General features: G+C 47.9%; 1 protein-coding gene across 8 annotated transcripts in view; it reads right to left on the reverse strand.

Moving 5' to 3' along the window:
• The window catches only part of Palm2akap2 (PALM2 and AKAP2 fusion), a 474,883-nt gene that overhangs the window by 25,890 nt on the left and 426,107 nt on the right, over positions 1-22,886 (reverse strand). For 7 of the 8 annotated variants that reach the window (XM_037202635.1, XM_037202633.1, XM_037202634.1 and 4 more), the window contains one exon: positions 5,980-8,422. In XM_037202635.1, the coding sequence (XP_037058530.1) occupies positions 5,980-8,422 (2,443 nt within the window). Of the gene's footprint in view, positions 1-5,979; positions 8,423-19,785; positions 19,924-22,886 lie in introns of those variants that run through there. The other variant, XM_028883008.2, reaches the window with a different exon arrangement.

Raw genomic sequence — 22,886 nt, forward strand, 5'->3', positions numbered from 1 at the left:
TAAGAAAACAAAGTTGCTCATCACCTCCCTGAATTTCCCCTGCATTCTTAGAACCTAGAAGTGAAACCCAGACACCTAATAATAGATACAGGCGCTGAGAACTGTCTGTTGGCATCCACAATATGCAAAGACTTTGAGGGGCCCTTAATTATCACTTGAGTTTTTAAAGATGTTTGGGTACGCACACCCCATTCTCTCCTCAAGGGTATTCTACCCTAACGGATGGGTTTCCCCTTTAAATGTGGCTCATACACCTTTCAAGGGGCTTCTTTTTTCTTCTCCTTTCTTTCTCTCCTTTTTGAGGTATGGGGATTGAACCTATGGCCGCGTGCATGCTAGGCAAGTGCTCTACCACTGAACTCCCCCAGTCCTTTCCTTATTTATTTTGAGAAAAGATCTTGTCAAGCTGCCTAAACCAGCCTCCAGCTCACTCTAGCACAGACAGACTTTGAACATGATGATATCCCCTGCCTCAGCCTCCCAGGCAGATGGAATTATAGGCCTTGACCACTCTGTTATGAAGGAGAGTAGGACTGGAAAACACCTTCCAAACATCTTTTCAATACTTAGCAGATGGAGGGTTTTTTTTTTTTTTTTTTTTTTTTTTTTTTTTTTTTTTTTTTTTTTTTTTTTTTAGCTAACAGTGGGAAGAACTTGTACATCTTTTCCTCTAGCACACCCGTTCTCAGTGCGGTCTTAGGATTCAGCATGTGGCCAGCATGATTTCTACCAGATAAGGAGTAAGTCATTATTTTTTCATCACCTAATATCATTAATCTGATCTGAATCACACAGAAAACCAACTGAGTCACTTCTGGCAGGAAACATGAAGCGGTGCAGAAGAACCTAGCAATCTTTCATTCATAAAAGCCATGTTAGAGCCAGAAGTTCTAACCCACAAATTGCCAGAGTAATGTGTCAGCTTCCTTCTGGTCAAGCAATACTCCAGAGGTTTCCAGGCACGGAAAGAAAGAAAAGTGAATTTTTATTCACTTACATTTTGGTTCCTCTCTCCATGCTGTAATTCTAGGAAGCAGAAGTGTCTTTCCTGCATATTCTGGCTATAAATATGAAGGAACGGGGTCTCTGCACATCATACAATAACAAGACCAGGGTAGAACACACACTCAGATAAACCACTGTATTTTTTGTTTGTTTGTTTGTTTGTTTTTTTGAGACGAGGTTTCTTTGTGTAACAGCCCTGGCTGTAGACCAGGCTGGCCTTGAACTCACAGAGATCTGCCTGCCTCTGCCTCCTGAATACTGGGATTAAAGGCATGTGCCACCACTGCCTGGCACTTTTTTGTTTGTTTGTTTTTTGAGATGGGGTCTTTCTACATAGCATAGCTCTGACTATCCCAGAACTCACTCTGTAGATCAGGCTGATCTCGAACTCATAGAGATCCTCCTGCTACTGCCTCCTGAGTATCGAGATTAAAGGTGGGTATCATACCTCACAATTACTGTCTTCTTAAAGGGACTAAAATGAATACTGTGTGGATAAGACATGGAGAAGGAGATCAGCATCCACACAGAAGAAGGTTCTAGAGAAACTGGGACCAGGTTGCTGTGGGTCAAGGGGCAAACATACTGGGACCTTGGCTTCTTGTAGGGAAGCCCAATCTTAGCAGGGAAGCCTGACAAGCACATCAGGTAGGGGATCCAGACAAATAGCAGCGTGTTGTGTCCTCACGTAGAACAACTGTTCATGCAGCAGAAGGAAAGTTGAGGTCAATATGGTGGGAGATTCCAATACCCCCTGCCATGGTCTGCTATGTGGGAACCCCATGCCTCCATTGAAATGTAGGTACCAATGTTTGCTTTTAGGAGGGAGCCTTGGGGAGGTGATGGACTGAGTCAACATGTATAGGATTAATGTCCTTATGAAAGAGGCCACAGGGACCTAGCTGTCTTCCTCTTTCCCACCACATGAGGTCATCAAGAGGGGGTTCCATCTATAAACCAGGATATGGGTCCTTGCTAGCACTTTAATCTTGGACATCCCAGTCTATAAAGTTGTAAGAAACAAATTTCTATTGTTTATAAGTTACTCAGCCCGAGGTGTTTTGTCATAGTGGACCGAATAGTCCAAATTGTCCATCGACCATATGGACTTTAGAAAAGGTTTTATAATGAAATAATGCAATAGGGAGGTGTGTGTGTTAGGCAGAGTAGGTTGTAACTGGTGGTTGTGAGGGAGCCATGGTCTCTGCCTTCCATGTAAGCAGAAGGAACCAAGACGCTCACAGATTGTCCCTCCGTCAGCGAGGCTGCCAACTCCTGAGTATCACCATCACTTGCTTGTGCCATAGCTCCCAAGCTGGGGCTGAAGTCAAGTGGTACAAAGGCTTTTCTCCAGGACAGGATGCTCAGTTGCCATCCATGTCAAGCCTGCTCCCAGGCCAAAACAATTTCAAGTGAACTTGACAACTGAGAATTGTCAGGAAAAGCCACGTTCTTGTGGCTAACCACCGACAAAAACTTTCCCTGACAGTTTTCTTGCCTTAAGCACTCAGCTGGCCCTGGCCTGGGACCAGAAGGAATTAAAAACCCATCAAGGAAATCTCTGTCCTCTTCCTCCCCCACCTCCCTTCCCTTTCCTTCCTGAACAACTCAGTCCAAGAGTCATAAGGTAGTGCTAAAAAAAATATATGATGCCTGCAGAAGCTGGGAGGAGCCACCGTGAGTCAGACCAAGGTGGACAAGAGACAGCAGTAACACAGATAGGGTCTCTTTACCAAGAAAGGTAAACAGAGTTGGGGGGGGGCGGACAATGGTGATCCCTAGAAATTAATACTAGTACATAATTTAATGAAGAAAACAGGAGTGTGGTTCCACAGTGTAGCTAGAGAGCTCACACAAATAACATCGATGACAACAAGAAGTTGAAAATATGGAAGCTGTAACTCTGGAAAGGGAAGAAGTTTTGTAGAACGTGGTCCTCTAAACAAAACACCCGCCACCTGCATCAGACAAGCTGGACCTGCTTGCAGAAGACCATCACCAGTGGGTATGTTGACTGTTTGCTCAGAGAAAGAGGGGGTGGGGAGGGGCACTGAACCCTCACCTGAGCTTCTCCCTACTCCCTCTTGCCCCCCCAGGCATTTGTATGCAGTTCTGCACACAGCCTCCAGGCCTCAGGAGTCTCTAGAATATATAGGCTGGGAAAGGTTAACCAAAGGAGGCGCTCCATTTACGCAGCTATGGGGAAGCTATCATCCAAGCAAGGCAAGGACTTCATTCAGTGTGGCAGCTTTGGGGTCAATATGCTCCTGTAAGCGACCCCGCACCCATACTCTGTAAATAAGCTCAACAAACTCATGGGTGACCTTGGGAGCTTATAAAGAGGGAGTGGAAATTGTTTGTCTCCCCAGGGAAGAAATCCTTATGACAAATGTGAATAACTCTGTTAAATCAGAATTAAAAGATCCCTGGGTGAGTAACTTTACTTATCATGCACCCCTGACAATCCGAGTTTGGATCCCAAGAACCTGAGTGAAAAGCTAGATGCAGTATTGCACACTTGTATTCCCATGTCCCTACAGTGAGAGTCTGAAGGCAGAGATGGGAGGGTCACAGGGAAGACTGCAGACTGGCTAGCCTGGGGTACACAGCCCAGGTGCAGGAACAAGGGAGGGCCTGCTCAACAAGCTGGAAGATGAGAATTGATTTCTGAAAGTATCTACTAATCTCCAAATGCACACCATGACATAAGCACACTCAGTCTCTCTCTCTCTCCTCTCTCTCTCTCTCTCTCTCTCTCTCTCTCTCTCTCTCTCTCTCTTCAGACACACACACACACTCTCTCTCTCTCTCACCAATTTTTTAAAAAAGATCTCTACATTAACCCATGGTTTCCTAGATAGACAGACAGACAGATGATAGATAGATAGATAGATAGATAGATAGATAGATAGATAGATAGATGATAGATAGATAGGTAAATAGATGATAGATAGATAGATGATAGATAGATAGATAATAAATGACAGATGAATAAATAAGATAGACATACAGATAGATGTTTAATCTCCAATTCTGTCCATTGAGGCTGCCCGTGAGCACTAATAATCCAACATTAATGCGCATGCCGATCTTGAAGTGTACATCCTGGTCCTCAGTAAGAGAAGAAACCTTCTTTGCTCTAAGACTGATTTCAAGTCTGGGCAAGTACAGGACAAAGTGGAGCATTGTGCGATCACTAAAAGAAAGGCGGTGCTCGAAGAACAACCGCTTCTCAAAAAGACGAGAAAGTGACCTGGAGGGGATTCCCACAGCCATAACTAAACAAAATGAGGATAAAAATAACAAGATGAATGATACCAAATTATTGAATGTAATGGGATTCCATGACACCATACTGATGTACATAAATCCTAGACTTCAAGTCTGATAAGAAGTAGGATAAAAAATCCAGAGTCAAATGTGTCTAAACAAAATACGTATTAATTACAAAAGGAAAGCCTAATTTCTCTGTGAGAAGCCTTACAAACGCTCCTTAATCAAGTGATCAAAAGTAGTATTGAATGGTCAAAGCTAAGATCTGCCCATCCTGGAACGAGTTAATACCATGTGCAACTTGCTTAGACACTGTGAGGCTGCAGCATCAGTCTGGTGGTCCTTCCCCTACTAAAGGTGAAATGCAATCATATGGAAGCATCGAAGAAACCCAATGTGAGGGGTGTGCTACAAAACTCAGGCATTAGGGCATTGTGGTGCCAAGTGACTCTCAGACAGCCCAGAATACTTTTCTTGAGAACTCTCCTTTAGGTTTGAGGTTACCTCAGAATTTAAAAGTTAGTGATAAAGAGTGATCCTGTGCCACTGTAGATGGGATGGAGGTCAAGTGTCAATAAGAGGGAACTAAGATCTCAATGATCCAAGTTAAACAGTAATTATACTTTAAGGTTGTGCTTCTTAAACTGTCTTTGATGGGGGATCAGTTTCCCCATAAGTCCACTGTACAATACGCAATCCCACACTTGGGTTTCAGGATGCTTTCTTCTAAGGTCTGCACTTATCTCAGCATGAACCATAACAATGCATGGACTAGCTTTGACCACACCCAGAGAAGCACATCTCTAAGGTAAGATGAGCAGACCCCCAACTGCTATCATATCCACATGGGAAACAAAAGCTTCTGGTCACATTGTTAGCCACAGTGGCATCCACAGCATTGCCCTAATTGATACCAGCCATCTATACCAACAATTCAAGAAAGGGGCTGCCCAGACAAGGAGATTGAATGTGGCCCTTTTGCTTGTGGTAACTTCACCTTTCTAAACGGACAAGAATGGGTGGAAACACCCTAATTTCAGAGTATGCACGTGTATAGTCCAGCTTGGGAGTCTGGGGAACCATTCTGAGAAAATGTCCGAGGAAGACACTGTTAGATCATCTCACCATGTGAGCATCACAGAGAAAACTTAGAAACCAAGATGGTTATACTGTCACACTGGGTGGTATCTTATGGGATCACTACTTTATATGCGGTCTATCATTGCACGGTTGTAACTGGCTGTGATCACATAAAGAAAGCCAAACCCAACTGCAAGAAGATGGACAGAATATCTGCAGTCTGCAACCCCGAGTCATGACCATCACTGCCGGGAGAAAGCCAGCATCCCAAAAGGGGTTGGTGGAATACATCCCCTAAATTAGCTTTTGAAGGTCCTATTACTGACTTGAAGACACAGACGGCCCATGGGCCCATTCTACCACACTTGGCCAAGAAGAGGTGGGGGGAAATAAAAGAATCTATACAATAAATCAACACAAGGCAGACTGAGAGGCAAGGAGCCCCTGGTATCCACTGAGAAACAGCAACCACCACCTCAGCTTGGCATCCTTGCAGGGGACTCCCTAACACCTCGGTTGCTGAAATCCCCCGCCACAGGCCCAGTGGAGGCTCCCCACAGAACTGTGCAAGCAGCAGGTGCTCTGTGTGACACCTGGGCACAGGATGTGGTTGTCACTCACCTGGAGCAGTCTTGTAGCAGGCGGTTCTGGAAGGCAGAGATGGGGCGTTCTTGGCCCTGGGGCTCGGGATGCTCTGCGCCACTTGCCTCTGCCGCTTCAGCTCCTCTTCCCTTTCCTGGGCGGCTCGGATCTCTTCCTCGATCATGGACAAAGTCCGCTGCTTCCTCGACCTCAGTTTGAAGGGCCCGACCATGACATCAGACTCTTGAGTAGCCAGGAGGGAGGCTGTGCTTCTCAGCTCGGCTGCCTCGGAGTACTTGCTGAAATAGCCTCCTTCGGGCCTGCTCTCCTCCATGTTGACTGGCCCACTGGGCGGCACAGCTGTCGACAGCTGGGAGGAGGGCCCCTTTTCCCTGAGTGCCCTGTCCTCCACGGGGAGGATCTTTGGTAATACATCCCTTTTCTCTTGAACGGGAGAGGACACCTGAGGTGGTGCAAACATGCTCTGGGGTTTCTCGGAGGCGGAAGCCTGGCTCTCGGCTGCGGGTCCCTGCTGTTCCGAGCCCTCCTTACTGGAGTGTGGCTCAGCCTTATCCACCTGCTCAGCTATGGCTTGTTGAATGGCATTCTGCACCAGGAGCCCAGCCTGATATTCCAAGGGGTCATCAACTGATGGGGAGTCTCCCAGGGTGGAGGAGGGAGAATAGAAACCATGGTCGCTGAATGACTTGGAGACCCCTTCGCGACCCTCTGCGGGGTTGTCTGTTTGGGGAGTCTGAGGCAGAGAGAAATCAGCCAGCGAGTTTTCCTGGAGGGCATTGGGTGTCTCGTTGGAAGCTCCGCTGTCGCTGATGTTGTCCATGCTGAAGTCATTGGACAGAGTCTCCAGGACAGTGGTGTCCTGAGACCTCACGGACAACTCATCCAAACCTGAGTCTAGCTCCTCTTGGGTCAAAGATACATTGACGGATCTGGAAAACTGGTCCAAAATCCCGTGATCTTCATCCTTGACTACAGTAAGAACGGCCCGGGCACTCGTGAACTCTCCATCCTCTGCCCATAGTTTAGACAAGGGCCCACGTTTGGAAGGCTCACTGTATGGCCCTTCCTTTCCCTGAGTGGCAGTGCTCCCCGGGCCTGCTCCTGCAGACTGGCTCTCAGATACACAGGACACCTTCTGCCCCTTGACTGCCTGTGTGCTGCTGTCTTCCGAAGGTCCCCCGACGATGGTAGGTGGCCGCAGGATAGTTGGTGGCTTGTCTGAGTTGATGGACCCAAGGGGTTTGTAGAAAGGCTTGATGGAGAACAGCCTTGGTGTGCTCTGGCCCTTGGCCAGCGTTTGCCTGGTATTCTCCATCAGCTGGAACTGCTTGCGTGCAGCAGAGAAGTCAATCTGCTCAGTGACGACATCCTCCTTGGTGTGTTCAATGCCATCTAGATGTTCGTGAGAAGCTGGCGCTGTGCAGAGCTGGGGCAGGGGCAGTTGCTGCTGCTGCTGCAGCTGCTGTTGCTGCTGCTGCTGCAGCTGCTGCTGCTGCTGCAACTGCAGCTGTTCCTGCTGTGCCCTTCTCTCTTTACGCTCCTTGTACTTCCTGTGGGACTCCAGGTGTTCCTCATCCAGCTGTTCCTCAAGAGTTTTCTCCTGGGGGGGATTCCACCACTTGGCAGCGATGCCGGGATTCTTCTTCACAGCCTGGCTCCGAATGAGCTCCCTCCGCTCCTTCTCCAGCTCCAGCATCTCTTCGGAGGGCCTCACTTTCCGCACGCAGAACTGCTCCTTCTCGCGCTCGTCCTCCTCAAAGAGTTTGGAGGGTTTCTTGTCCTCGTGGAAGGCACGCAGCTCAAACTTGGCCTCCTTCTTCAGCGTGGTGAGCGTGAACTCCCCATCTCGGGAGGAGCAGTGGGAGCCTGTGGAGGAGCTGGGGCTGGCAGGTGCCTGCAGGCCATCCCCCAGCATGCCTTGGGGCTGGTCAGTGGCGTGTCCATTGGCTCTTTCTCCTTCAGCCATGGTGTCAGAAGGGCTTCTACTGAGCTCGATGTGAGGAGGCACCTGCCTGCCAGATGCTTCCTCCGTGGGTTCTGCCTCGGTAGCTGAGTGGGCGGGTGTATAGGCAGGTGAGCCCAGGCTGCTCACCAGTATGGCTGCACCAGGCTCTGGGGAGGAGATTCCGTTGTAAGTTCCATCCACAGAGGAATCACAGCAGTTGGCCTCCAGCACCTCGTCTAGATATTGGATCTCTCGGGCGACATCATTATCTAAGGACTGATGGTGATCAGTGAGGAGGCCATTGTGTGAGGGCGAATAAAAAGGGGAGGAGTGGTCCTTGGAATGGGGGGTAGAGGTGATTCCAGGTACACTTTTACATTCTGTCACAGCCACCTCAATTTCCATGTTTTTGTGATCTGGGGAGAGAGAGGTGGCAGCAGGCTCCAGGCGGATGTCACCACAGCTGTCTCGCTTGCTTCTCAGCTGGTTGGCATCCTCAGAAAGCTGGGGAGGCTTCTAGAATAAGAAAACACAAGTAAGGGTTAAACACACATTTTTGGTGCAAAGAATGCAAAGAAACTCACTCATAAATAACACAAAGGAAACGGGAAAGAAAAGCAGCACCCACTTTTTTCTTTTGAATAGAGATCTCTCTTCTAATAATCCTCTGAATAGAGATCTCTCTTCTAATAATCCTCTAAATATCCATTCTGTGTGTTGACACGTGCCTAACTCTCCTGGTTAGCTTTAACTGTCAACTTGATATAGCCTAGAATCTTCTGAGTGGAGAGCCACAATAAAAGAGTTGGCCTGTGGGCATGCCTATGGGGGATTGTCCTGCTGGTTAATTGATGTAGGAGGCGCATCCCACTGTGGACGGTGCTATCCCTATGCAGACGGGCTGAACTATATACGAAAGCTAACTGACTATAGCCAGGCTCTGAACCAGCCAATGAGCAGTGTCCTCCACGGCTTCTGCTGTCGTTCTTGACAGTGAAGTGAGTTCCTTGGCCACAGGAAATGTCGTGTGGACTAGCAAGCAGGCCCAGGTTTGAGTTCCTGCCTTGACTTCCCTCAGGGATGGACTAGCATCTAGTATTGAAAGCCCAGCAGACCCTTTCCTCCCCTGAGTTGATTTTGGTCAGGGTGTTTTGCCACAGCAATGCAAAAGAAACCTGACCACTAGACTCTCTCACATTTACAGATTCCATTTTGTGCACTCGGGGCTTAATCCATACAAGCTTCATTTGGAAGCTTTATCTTCCAAAGGAGAAGAGGGGGTCAGCAGGATAGTTTATCGGGTAAAGCACCTGCCATCCAGCCTGAGGACCTGAATTGTCCATGGGATCCACAAGGTGGAAGGAGAGAACCAACTCTCACTAGTTGTCCTCAGACCTCCACATGTACACTGAGGTGTGCATGTATGTGCATTCACGTGCGCGCGCGCGTGCGCGCGTGCGCACATACACACACACACACACACACACAAATAAATAGAAATGTACAATGAAATAAAAACTAAAGTAGAAGACATTGCATGGTTAATGTACAGCCATCACAGTCTATCCCAGGCTTCTGACGAGACTATTCCCAGGCAACCCCAAGTATGTAAAGATGGTCTTTCTGTGGAACTACTTTTCTTCTCAAAGATATGTGATTCTTGGTCAGATATAATGCAGCTATTCTGAAGATAAGAAACTTTAGGGACTCTTTCCATAATATACACTAGAAAGCAGTAGATTGCTGGCTTCTCACAAGCTACAGTTCCCCATTGCCATGGCTACAATCGACTGTATACATTACAAACACTATAGCCAAGGCCACTGACTGCACAGTTCTGTTCTCCAGAACTGCATAACACAACCCTCCTCCGCTACCTGGGGCTTTAAAGAGCTAGTGGTCAGTGGCCGTTTCTAAAATGTTTTCTATAAGATATCATAATCTGTGATTAATAAGAAAATGGGCCAGGCGATGGTGGCACATGCCTTTAATCCCAGCACTCAGGAGGCAGGGACAGGTGATCGCTGTCAGTTCCAGGCGAGCCTGGTCTACAGAGTGTGTTCCATGACAGCCAGAGCTGTTACACAGAGAAGCCTTGTCTCAAAAACAAACAAACAACAAAAGAAAGGAAGGAAGGAAGGAAGGAAGGGAGGGGGGAGGGAGGGAGGGAGGAAGGAAGGAAGGAAGGAAGGAAGGAAGGAAGGAAGGAAGGAAGGAAGGAAGGAAAGAAAATTGGATTTTATGCTTCTTAATGCATCCCATTTTCTTCCCAGTTGTGTGTCTGTGTAGTCTTGTTATCTGGCTGCTGGCCTGTTACTTTGAGGTTTTTTTTTTAATTATCTATTATATATACCCCCACCCAGTCGTAGTGGTACACACCTTTATTCACAGTGCTTGAGAGGCACAGACAGGCTGATCTCTGTGGGTTTGAGTCCAGCCTGGTCTATAGAGAGAGGTTCCATAGCACCCATGGGACCCTCTAGGCTCACTCTCCAGCACTGGGCGGCGGGAGTTTAAAAAAAAAAAATTACAGAATTTTTCAATGCAGAAACTTCCTGGCCGACATGCAACTCCAGCCCACGTGGGCTAAAGCTGACTCACTTCGTGGAAAGTGATTACAGAGTAAGCAGACCAAGCCGGGAAGGGGATGGAGGGGGCAGTCACACCAGCTTCGGCTAGCCAGTGATTAACTACAGGAACAGCAGAATGTCCCTTCTCTCTTTCACTTTAGGAAGGAAAAGTGGGAAATGAGAAGAAGCTAGGGGGAACACAATAAAGTTTAAAAATAAAAAAAAGTCACGGCTTTCTGAAACCCCTCAGAACAACTGAGAAAGAAGACACTGTGATACAAAGGAAGAGAAACCGAAAGGTATTTATTCACTGATGCGCTCATCAAACAGGCAGGAAGTGTATTTTAAGAGTCTGGTGTCCAGCTCTGTCCTGAAGGAAAATTGGATTTCCCATGCTGCCCGTGGAGCACAAGTTTAGTCCAGAGTTTACGTAGAGTGAGGCCAAATGAAGCCCTTGACTGTACTGGGGCCCCGTTAGTCCCTAAAACAGGAGCGAGGGCCCGGCGGCCTGTCTTCCACAGCACTTCACAGCTCAAGGGTGCCACGCTCCTCCATTGACAGCTCTTTCCCGAATTCAGACATTCTATCTAGATCACAAAGGAATACTTCATGAACTGGAAGCAGCTGGATATGATATGTTGAAAATCTGAAAAGAGCATGTGGCAGTATATTTTGGTTGTGTCAAAAAAAAAATATGGGCTTTGAGTTAGAAATGACAACACAAATACTATGTCTTCTGTCAGCTGTTAAACTGAGATTAAAAAAAAAAAAATGGGTTTGAAATGGCTCAGTCAGTATGGAGCATGCCTAAGGACCTGAGTTTGAGCCCCAGAACCCGTGTGAACAAGTCGGCTGTGGTAGGTAGCACATGATAATCCCTGTGCTGGGGATGCAAAGACAGGATTCCTGGGCTTGCTAGCCAGCCAGCCTGGCCTAATTTGAGAACCCTAAATCCCAGTGAGCAACTCAAAAATCAAAGGACACAGGAATTTGACCTCAGGCCTTCACAAACATTCTCACCCATACACATACCAACATATACCCAAATGATAACCGGGCACAGTGGCTCACCCGGAGAATCCCAGAACTCGAGGCTGAAGCAGGAAGACCGCCAAGAGCTTAAGGACAGTCTATGTTACAGAGCAAGACCTCACCTCAGAGCAACACAAGTGACTTAAAAAGCATGGTAGAATGGGCAGGCAAGATAAAAATACCTCAATCCCTGGGACCTGCTTGGTGGAAGGAGAATGCCAACTCTGGCAAACTGTTCTCTCCTCTCTACACAACACAAACGATGGCAGATGGCATGAATGTGCACCCCCACCTCACAAAGTGATAAAACATAACTTTAAAAAATTGATTAAAAATCAAAATTTAGAGGCCAGGTGTGGTGACGCACGCCTTTAATCCCAGCACTCAGGAAGCAGAGGCAGGTGGATCTCTGTGAGCATGAGGCTGACCTTATCTACATAGTGAGTTCCAGGACAGCCAGGGCTACACAGAGAGATCCTGCCTAGAAAAACAACAAGTAATCTAAGTTTGGGCCCATGGTATAGCTTGACGAGATTGCTCTCCAATACTTTTTTTATTTTTAAAGCTTCACACTAGAAATCATAAACAGGAAAGAAAGAAAGAAAGCATAAACTGTAAGCTACAGACAGCTCAGTCTTTTTCTTTCCTCATTCATGCTCCATTCTATCCCCTTCAGGGAACAGCTGCTTCCCGGGCTATGGGGGGTAGGGGGAGGAAGCTCAGAGAGGCACTGCATTAACTATTCACACCTAGCTCCAGAAGTTAGGCAACAACAATGACAAAGGAACAAATGCCCCAGGCCTGATACAATCAAAGCCACCAACAACCTCACCAGGTGAAGGGGAACCGGCTAGCTACAGAATCCGGACGGCAGCAGTCGGACGGCAGCAGTCGGGGCTTGACATCACTAATGATGTCTTGTTTCAACCAGCCAACGCTTACTGCTCCCTTTGAAGATAAGGGAAGAACCAGAGTTTTCTCCAGGCCCAGTTTCAGATAAAACGCACAACCCTGACATTGACTAGAAAATCCTTTCAGAGGTGATCTCCTCTAATGTAATAAAGAGACGTGAAAAACCACCAAGTGGGGTTTTCTGAGGACAAAGGAAAAGTAGGGTGCTAAGGGCTGGTGGGTGATCTTTTGCCTGCCCCAGACAACCCTCCAGGTAGAGTCTTAATACCATGGTACATAATACCTGCCCTCCAACTGGCTTCCCGGACTAGCCAGCAGCTGGTGAGGATGTCTGCAATTTACTCTGGAATTCTTGGGCAAAGGCAATATAATATAATGCAGCTGTGTGCTTCTGAAATGCATTTAAATTGCATTCCAGGGGCAGACAGCCATCCTGGCTGAGGACAGAAACTTAAGGAGTGGTCTTCCGGATCATTCAGGAATCCCACACTACAAAGGTGGTGGCTTCCTCCAGCACTTCCGGCTTCCTTTAACCCTGCAGACTCCAGAGGATTTGCTAATTGGCATAATTAAAATGAGAAATGGGTTACCATTAGAGAAATCAGTGGTTTGTCTATTAGTATAATCAATGCTAGAAATGGGTGAAGTGGGGGACCTCTGTCTGGGGATGAAGCCACCGTCTGTGGACTGGAGACTTCCCTGATCCTTGTATGAAGAACGTAAGCCCCAGGTTGGTCCTGGCTTGCAGAGCCTCAGGGTTGCTGGTTTTTGAGGTCTGAGGACTAAAAGTCTGGTTTCCAACCTTGGTTTCAGAGGACATGGGGTGTTTAATGTGGTAACAAAATCCATCCTGTGCAAAACTACGACATCCCCCTTAAGAGAACTGGAGTGTGAGCTTCTTGGGGCCTAGAAAGCTGAGGCTTCTGTGAGAGTCCCAGATTAGGATTTTATAGCTATTTTATATTGTTTGCTTAATAAATGTCAGTGTGAGTGCTAGAATTTGGCTCCAAACCTGCTTTTAATATAACCATGTAATCCCTTTGCATCTAAAGCTGCCATTGTTTATCAAAAAAGAAAAAAAAAGTTCAACAGTCAAGCAAATCAATTTAATAGATTTACAACTCCAAGGTTTAGGCCCTGGAGTCAGTCTTGGGTCTTCCAATAAGGATTCTGTCAGGCATTTTATGCAAGCCAATTTTGAGCTCTCCTGCAGATGCAACTCCTTGGTAAGCTCTCGAATATTTTGAGAAGTTAAACTTAGAAAAAAGGTATCTAAACTGCATTATCAAAATGGTACAATGGTTAATGTAAATGTTAAAAAAATGTTTACTTTTAAGCAATTTTACATCAAAGTGCAAATGACCAATATTAACTTCTTTCTTGGAGGAGACTGACTTTCTTGAGAAGAGAATTGCATTGGATTATGATTTTCAGAACAAAAAGTGGTAACATGAAGAAATTAAAGGAATCAATACAGAATGTCAGACCCAAAGTACTTCTATTCTCCCAAGCCCTCCCCACATCGGACCCTTAAATGTTTATTTTACTTCAAAGCTAAACACATTTGGGAAATGCTACTTGTTGCTAAAGCCAGCAGAAATTTTTCATGAAATGTCCTTAACAGTCAAATCTTGGGAGCTGGAGAGATGGCTCAGCAGTTAGGGGCAGTTACCATTCTTGCAGAGGATCCTAATTCAGTTCCCAGCACGCAGGTGAGATGTTCACAATGCTCTAGCTCCAGGGGACCTGATACCCTCTTCTGGCCTATGTGGGCACCTACACGCCCATACACATATCCACACACAAACATACTTAAATAATCAATTAAAAACAAAATTAATACCCAGCCATTGGGAGGCAGAGGCAGTCTACATTTCGAATTCTAGGACAGCCAGAGCTACACAGTGAGAGAGACTAACGTAATTATTATATTTTTTTTTAAAGCAGAATCAAATCCTGAGGATGCACTGGATGCGCTGGGGGTGACAGAATGTGGTACAGAGAAAGCCCTGGGTTGGATCCCTCTCAGGTATGTAGAAAACACCAGTACAAGGATCACTTGTATGAAATGGAACCTGTCCACCCTCAGTGCTTAAGTAGCCATGGAAATGTTGCCACAAGTAAGGTCGCACAGTAAGCCTGTCCTGTGGGCACACTGAGTGCCATATAATTAACATCAGTCTTAGGTCTTAGCAAGCCACAGTATACACCCATATGTGTTATTAGCTGATACACAGAAGACCAGGCCTCTCTGTTTTAAGTTGGAATTAAGTGGTTTAGAGAAATAGAGAAGACATTTCCCTTAGATTACATCTGGCCAGTAAATGTCACAGCTCTTCTTAATTTTACCCCAATGTGTCAAAAGGTTTTCTTCCAATATGACAGGAGGCTTCCAGAATGACGGGGGAAAGGTCATGAAGAATGGTTGCGGGGGAAGAGGGTCTGTTTGCTTTTGTCTTCGATCCTTGCTACCTTGACTCTCCTTAGGTGAAGTTAAACTCAGACTTCGGGCTTAAAAGTCACCCCTTCGGGGCTGGAGAGATGGCTCAGAGGTTAAGAACACTGGCTGCTCTCCCAGAAGACCCAGGTTCAATTCCCAGCACCCACATGGCAGCTCACAACTCTCTGTAACTCCAGTTTCCAGGGGATCTGACACCTTCACACCAATGCACATAAAATAAAGTTAAATAAATTTTTTTAAAAGTCACTACTTCTTTCTTTATCCAGATGAAGGCAGACTCCCTGGAGATGTAACTTCTGCTTTTCTCCTGGAGTTCTATGTGGGAGATGGGGGGGCGGGGGAGAGACTCCAGATAGAGATGTAACATGGCAGTCGATCCCCTGGAAACAAGTTACATACAGTTGTGAGCTGCCCTGTGGGTGCTGGGAATTGAACCTGGGTCCTCTGGGAGAGCAGCCTGCCTTGGCCCTTTGGGCTAGTTCTGCTTCTGCTGACAACTTCTCAGGGGTGAGATGAACATGACTCCTACCCCATACCACAGTCAATGGCACATGTGAGAACCTAGAAGCCTATCCAGTTTGCACAGAAAACACAACACTGGTGGCTGACCCCAGCCCAGCCGGGCAATGGACAGCAGCATGCTTTTTCTACCTGGACCTGCAGCTGAGCACACCATTCTCAGGAAGAACTAGGAGGAAGCACTTACGTTAAAAAGACAAAAAGCCAGGTAGGCATCCACATTCCTCCCCCCCACCTCTCTCTCTCTCTCTCTCTCTCTCTCTCTCTCTCTCTCTCTCTCTCTCTCTCTCTGTGTGTGTGTGTGTGTGTGTGTGTGTGTGTGTGTTCTGCTTCTAGGAAGAGGAAGATTTATTTATTTTATGTGTATGAGTCTTTGCCTCCAGTATATATGTGCACCGTATGCATGAAGTTCCTGAAAAGTTCAGAAAAGAGCCTTGGATCCCTGAGACCCAGAGTCAGGGGTAGCTGTTAGTTACCGTATAGGTGCTGGGAACCAAACCCTGGTCCTCTGCAAGAGCAACAAGTGCCCTTAACTGTTGTGCCATCCCTCCAGCCCTTTACTCTGCTTAATATGCCCAGAAGTGATTGGGCAGCCTCAGACTCCAGATGTTGTAAACCACAAGTCCATCCTGCCATCATGTCAAAGCATGAACCAAAGCAAACCTCTCCAAAGGAGCAGGAGGAGTTGGAAAGATGGCTCATTCATAAGAGTATATACTGCTCTTTCACTGCATCTACACCCAGAGGCTCAGAATAACCTGTAAATCCAGCTCCAAAGAAACCAATGCCATCTTCTGGACTCCTCTGGCATCTGCACTCACATGCACATACCCTTCCCCACATACACATGATTAAACTATAAATATTAAAAAAGGGGGTTAGAGAAATGGCTTAGCAGTTAAGAACATTTGTTGCTCTTGCAGAGGACCTAGTTGGGTTTCCAGCTCCCAATGGTGGCTCACAACCATCTGAAACTCTAGTTCCAGGGGATCCAGCGCCCTCTTCTGGCCTCAAGGGCTACTACACACATGATAACTTACATATACATGAGATGAAAAGAGTAAGTCATCCTATTTTTTTTAAGGAGTAGTTGTTGAAGTTCCAACACTTCAAACGTCTGCTCTGTTCACAGTGACTCCATTTCCTCACTAACCACAGGGTATGTCTCCTCTTGATGGCGTCTGGCCTACCACCACTTCCCAGGCTCCTAGCCTAAATCACAGTGTGACCCAAATTGCTCCAACACCAGGTGCCTGATGCATGGCCAGGTTTCTCAGTTCTGAATAACCCAGATTACTTCCTGCTACAGCCACTATAGTTAAATTAGAAATGCTTTTCCCCAGGTAATAGGTGACCTGATCCTTTAATCCAGTTATTTTTAAGTTCCATCAAAAATATGCACTCATTGCTGGCCTAGGAACAGAGGCATGGTTATAGAATAAAACTTCCTCATAGCTGGGAAATCAAAGGACATCTCTGTCCCCCTTCTTACCCTCCCTGGCTTGCATAAGTCACATGTTTGGTAAGCAGGGCACAGTTGCTACATAGCAAAGGACTGGGTCTTCGGGCCACGCGTGCCTGCCTCGAGAATGGCTGTTTCCAGACTCTTAACTTTCTGGACTCAGATGCCTCCTTCACAAGTACCAATTTGAGGTGATACAACCTGGCTGCTGCCTAGGACCCCTTCCCAGCTGAATGTCATCCTCCCTGGAGGCAGCAGAGAGAGCTCCAAGTAGGGGAGTCTATACAGAGGAAAGCAATGGGGTCTGAAGGAGGAGATACAGGCTGAAGAAGGGTAAGCACTGTCCGCTAAGACTCCTGTCATTCTAGAGGCCCAGCCTGAGATTCCCTCATGGTGACATATTTGCTTGAAGCTAAGGAGTGTCCCCAGAGCTATGAAGGGATGGCCCACTCCCAAGAAAGGATCTGGTAGCCTCAGGGAGATGGAGTCCCCATTCATATAAAAAGAACAAGAGGCCCAACATGATGGTATTGAGAGGCTCAGCCACCATGGGAAGCTTTGGACCTTCTTGCATGGATGCAATTGATGCTGGCTGCCAAGAGTTTACAAAGAGAGCTGAGCCCAGGGAAGGTCTTGAGCGGGTGGCTCACAGCTCCTGTGATCCTGTATGCTGCAGACGGTGGAACACAGCTCAGGCTGGGACTGAGCAGCCAGTCCGCACCCCCTGGAAAGGCACAGAACAGGAGGACTAGCCTCTGTTAATTCTACTTCAGGGAAGTCCAGCAGAGGGGCCACATTCCACGCCTCAAAGCCCTGTCCTTTTCCACCTCCCAGCAAAGACGGCTTCCGGCCCGTGGAGTTACCGGTTTGTGTTGACGGTGGGAAACAAGACTGCAAACCACTCCTGACAGAGATCAGCTCCCCCAGCTCCCAGCTGAAGGCAGGCAGGCAGGCAGACTGCAGACCCCAAACCTTCCCGAGGCAGCTGCAGGCTAAATTTAGACCAGGAAAGCTCAGGTCATTGCTATGACCCCTGAAAGGGGCTATTACTAACAATGCCTGGGCCTCTTTCCCTCCCTAAGACATCTTGCCAGAAAACCATCACAGTTTATTGTGACCAAGGTGGGGGGGGCGCAGTTCTTGTAATGAAACACCAATCCTTGGTGGTTCGAAGTTCCAATCCCATTGAATAAATAGACCCAGCCTCCCCCCGCCCCCCCAGAGCGTTTCAGTGGGCTTGGTCTGAACAGCAATCACCAGGCGGCCCTTTTCCCTGTCGTTCTCAGGTGGAGCTCCAAGTGGATAAAAACACTTCTAGAAACCATGCACAGGGAGCAAAGTCACCTGTGTCTTGGCTCACGTTCCCACGGAGAACTTTTACGGTAAGGGAGTTTCTGGACCACAGCCTGCCCCGTGAATAACGACCCTCCCACTTCCAGCCAGGCTGGAAAACCAGACTCGTCAGGCTACATACACACATCTAACATCTGGAGAATGTTAAGATGCTGTTTGATTAGCACATTTACAGCTTGGGCTTTCTGTGAGAGAAACTGGAGACGTGTGTGGTGGGCTGAGGAGTGGGCGGGGACGAAAAAGGAAGGAAGTTGTTGCGTTTGCCGAGGCCACTACTAAAGGAGCTGTTACTTCTTTTTCCTTTCCTTTGAGACAGGGTCTCACTTTGTAGCCCGGGCTAGCCTCAAACCTGCTATCTGTCCTCTGGTCTAGCCTTCAAGAGTTAGGATGACGGGCGTGCACCACCTTGCTGGCCCTAAGGGTGCCTTCTTTCTCTCCCTTGGAGACTCCTTACAGGAGCCATTGAGACCGGCTCCCAGCTCCAGGTTCCCATGAATGAAAAGAGCGATAAGGTTCTCTCAAGACTTCTCACTAGGGCTACTGTGAAGGAAGTCCCCACCCCTGGAATAAAGCAAGGCTACATAAGGAACTCTTGGCCCTTGCAGCCTGAACTTTTTAAGTAACAAATTCAGCAGGCACAAACACACCTAGTTTAGTTCTTCCTAACTTAGCTACAGGTCTCTTGCCTTTTTCTTTTCTTTTCTTTTTTCTTTCTTCTCTGTGTAGCGCTCCCTGTCCTGGACCTCACTCTGTAGACCAAGCTGGCCTTGAACTCACAGAGATCCACCTGCCTTCGACTCCCAAGTGCTGAGACTAAAGGCATGTGCCACCACCCAGGGCTCTCTTGCTTTTAGGTAGTTCTGAGTCTTGGGTTCCTGCCTAGCCAACTGGCGGATGACAGGAAGGAAAGCTGAGTACCACAATGGACCCAGTAGAACCCACTCTGATGAGGCGAGTGCAGAGAAAAGGAAACTGTGCTGGGGTGGGGGAGTCTAGCCGCCTGTGCACACAGAGATGAGTCCGAGTATAGGAGCAGGGCCTGGGGAGGGTATCCTGGAGTGTCATAGAACCTCCAGGAACAAAGTCCCAAGTCCCCCTTTGAATATGGTTAGCCCCATACCATGGAAACGGAAGTGCAGCTGTAGAATTCAGCATTGGGTTCCCCGAACAGATACAAGACAACTAGAGAACTAGTTACTAGAGTCATGGGGTCCCGAGGCGGAGGCAGCTTTCTCTTGTGGAAAGGAAAAGCACACAAATTCTCATAGACTCGCTCGCTCACACGGGGTCGTTAAAGCATTTTCTGTCACACATGCAGCTTTGGTCTACATATGCAGCATTTTCTCTGCCTCTTAGCACCCAGGCTGGGAGCACGACAAGATTCGCAGGAAGAAAAAGAGACGCAGTAAGTGCTCAGCTGCCCACCAGGCATCGGGCGAGGCCTCCACCACACAGCAATACAATCCAGACCCTGACTCCCTCCTCCGAGAAGACTCTGGCCTCAAGAGAACTTTCTCCTTCCAGATCAGAAAGCAGAGGACCATGAGATCGGTCAGCAGATGTATCTTACCCAGCCCAGAGAAGCAGTCCGGGGCGCGCGCCTCCAAGCCCGCAGTCAGAACCGCCTCTTTCTCCAGACGGATTCCAGCGCTCACACTGGCTCAGCCGGGACAAATTCCTTTGGAGTCTCCGGACTGGAGACTGTGATGTCACCGCGGGCCCTCCCTCTGTTCCCTAAAAGGCCATTCACACCAAGAAGGACTTTAGTCCCCTTCAGAGAAGCCTGGCCCCTCCCTAGTCGGCCCGGCGGGGAGGGCAGCGGCTTTCCTTCCAGAGGCAATGAATGCTAGCGGCCTCTGTCCGGCTCCAAGGCTGCGTGAGCAGAAGAGCTCTTGCCTGGAGGTGCTGATGGGATCTGTTATTGCTGCTTCTTTGAAACTCAGAGATAGACCAGCGCTACGGAATGCAAAAATTTGAAGGATTCCGGACGAAACTACAGCCTTTTTCATTCTTTTCTACAGGGTCTCACTGTGCAATCCTGGCTGGCCTGAAGCTCATTATGTAGACAGAGCTGGCCTCCAGCTCTTCCTGCCTCTCCTCCCTCAAAGCTGAGGTTAAAGGTCTGTGCCACCACCGCACCAGGCCAAACACTACAAACACTTCGGGACCACTTGTGTGTACAGCGACAGTCAAAGAAAAATGAGTACCAGAAGTGAGTGTTTAATACAACTGAGACCAGGCAGTACATGCAACGAATGGGTCTTGGTTAGGGTTTCTGTTGCTGTGATGAAACACCATGACCAGAAACAACCTGGGGAGGAAAAACTTTATTACAACTTAAAAGTCTCAGGTCACACTCCGCTGAGAAAGTCGGGGCAGGAACCCCAGGCGGGAACCTTAGTGTTAACAAGGAGGGTGCTGCTTACTGGCCTCCTCTCCGTGGCTTGCTCAGTCTGACTTCTTACATGCCCTAGGACCATCTGCCCAGGGATGGCGCTGCCTCGAGTGAGCTGGGCCCTCCAGCATCAATCATTAAACAAGAAAACGCTCCACTGACTTGCTCCACGGACAGGCCAGTGTGACGGCATTTTCTCAGTTAAAATCCCCTCTTCCCAGACACCTCTAGGTTTGTGTCAAGTTGACGAAAAAAAACAACCAGCATACAATGTGATAGTCAATTTCTTACTTTCCACATTATCGGACAAGCACTTTCTAGGTTATTTAATGGCATCTATTCAATTACTTAGGAATTCATTCGCTGTTGTGGGTGCTAAGAACACAACCCAGGGCCTTGCTTGCGTATAGTTGGCCAGTGGTCTACCAGTGAGTTACACCCTCAACCCTTCTGTTGTTCCTGTTGTTTTTAAATTCGAGACAGGGCCTCACTGAATTACCCAGGCTGACTCTGAGCTCGCTTTACAGCCTAAGCCAGACCTTGAACTCGTGATTCTCCTCAGCCTCCCAAGCAGCAGGTATGAGTACAATGCAATTTTAAATGACTGGATGATTAGTTCATAGAATGCTGGCTGCCGTGGCTTCATCACTGAATGGAAAAAAAAAAAGAAAGAGGAGGACGTGACCATTGCTAAGGGCTGAGGATGTTATAGGCAGAGAGAGAGAGAGAGATACCTCTGGGAGAGTCCAGACTGGACCTTGCCTGCAGGCTGAGCCAGCAGGCCATGAGAGGAGAGGAGAAAGAGGGGAGCAGAGCGCAGGAAGGCCAAGAAGCTAGGAGACCAGAAGAAGAGCCAGGGACCAAGAGTTACGTAGCGAAAATAGCTGAGCTGTATAGGGGCCAGAAGAGCTGGGAGAAGGGCTGCCCAGCCTCTGGGCTGAAGAGTTCTGGGTAGGGGGCGGGGTATGCCAACCAGGAGGACTGACTACCTAACCCTTAGGGTCTGAGGGATGCTGGAAGAACTGGACAGCCAGCATCAGCTTTGGTATGTTAATAGGCACCTCCATGAGCCATTTGTCCCCAAGTTTGAGCCCTAACAACCGCCTCATAGCTAACCAAGAAAAGAGCAGTGTTTGCTTTGGGGAGAGGTGCCTGAGCCAAAGGCAGCTGGTTCCCTGGCTTGTTCTACTAGAATCAGACTTCACAGTGTCCTGGAGCAGTGTCTGAGGAGACCCACCGGCTCCAAACCCTGCCTCCAGGTCCTACCCATCTCCTTCCCTGGAACTGCAGATGGACCTGGAAAACTTCAGGGCCTAGCTGAGTCTCTGGCTGCTTGGAAAGTGAGTCAGAATCCCAAGTCAATTCAACACCGTGATGAACTCATTTTCTTTAATGAGAAAGACAAATGCCAGGTTTACAGTAAACCGGGCGGGAAAAGAACATCAAGGCTTCACGGTTGTGAGAGGCCAGCTGGTCTGGGGTCAGTCTGAGAGCAATTTGTTCTGATGATGGAGTAAACAGCCCCCAGATTGCAGGCAGGATCCCCTGTGGCCTGCACATCAGCCAGCAACACAGACCTCTAGGGCCCCTCCTGTGCACTAAGGTCAAGGAAGACACAGCCGGAGGGGATGGAGCTGGTGCGTAGAAGCTTCCTCTGACAGGAAAGTCAAAGTCTTCCCTACAAATATTTATAACATCTAAATCACATTTTTTTAAATGTGCTTAACATTTGGATATACCGGGAAATTTCCTGAAGCCTGATACTAGAGTTCTTGGGGACTCTTGGGCCCTTTGGAATAATTGGAATGTTCTGCTGTGTAGCTGAAGGCATTTCAAGACACCACTTAGCAATCTTATGTAAGATGAGGTGGGAAAATCACACACTGAGGAACGCCACTGGTCTACTTAGGCACGAGGGGTCAGTACTGGTTACCATGTTCCAGATACTCCGAGGCTGAAGCAGGGAGATCCCTTGAGCCCAGTGGCCTGGGCAGTCTGTATAAGAACAACACCCCCAAAAGAAAACAAAGACTGAGGAACCAGAGGAGCACTTCCAGCTCACCATGAAGCAAGGGTGACATCTGGCACCCACTAGATAATCACACCCATCCTACTGTACCAGTGGGAGATTTGTGAGAAAAACGATTGTATATCTTCTCTATGCACACAAGAGAAAACAGCCCTATCTTTAAAATTCTCCAAGTAGTAAAATGCTTATGACGTGAAGTCCATTGGATGCAACAGCCCACTGAATGCACACTTGTTCACGCACGAGC

Source organism: Peromyscus leucopus, chromosome 2, assembly GCF_004664715.2.
Source record: "Peromyscus leucopus breed LL Stock chromosome 2, UCI_PerLeu_2.1, whole genome shotgun sequence".
Classification (NCBI taxonomy): domain Eukaryota; kingdom Metazoa; phylum Chordata; class Mammalia; order Rodentia; family Cricetidae; genus Peromyscus; species Peromyscus leucopus.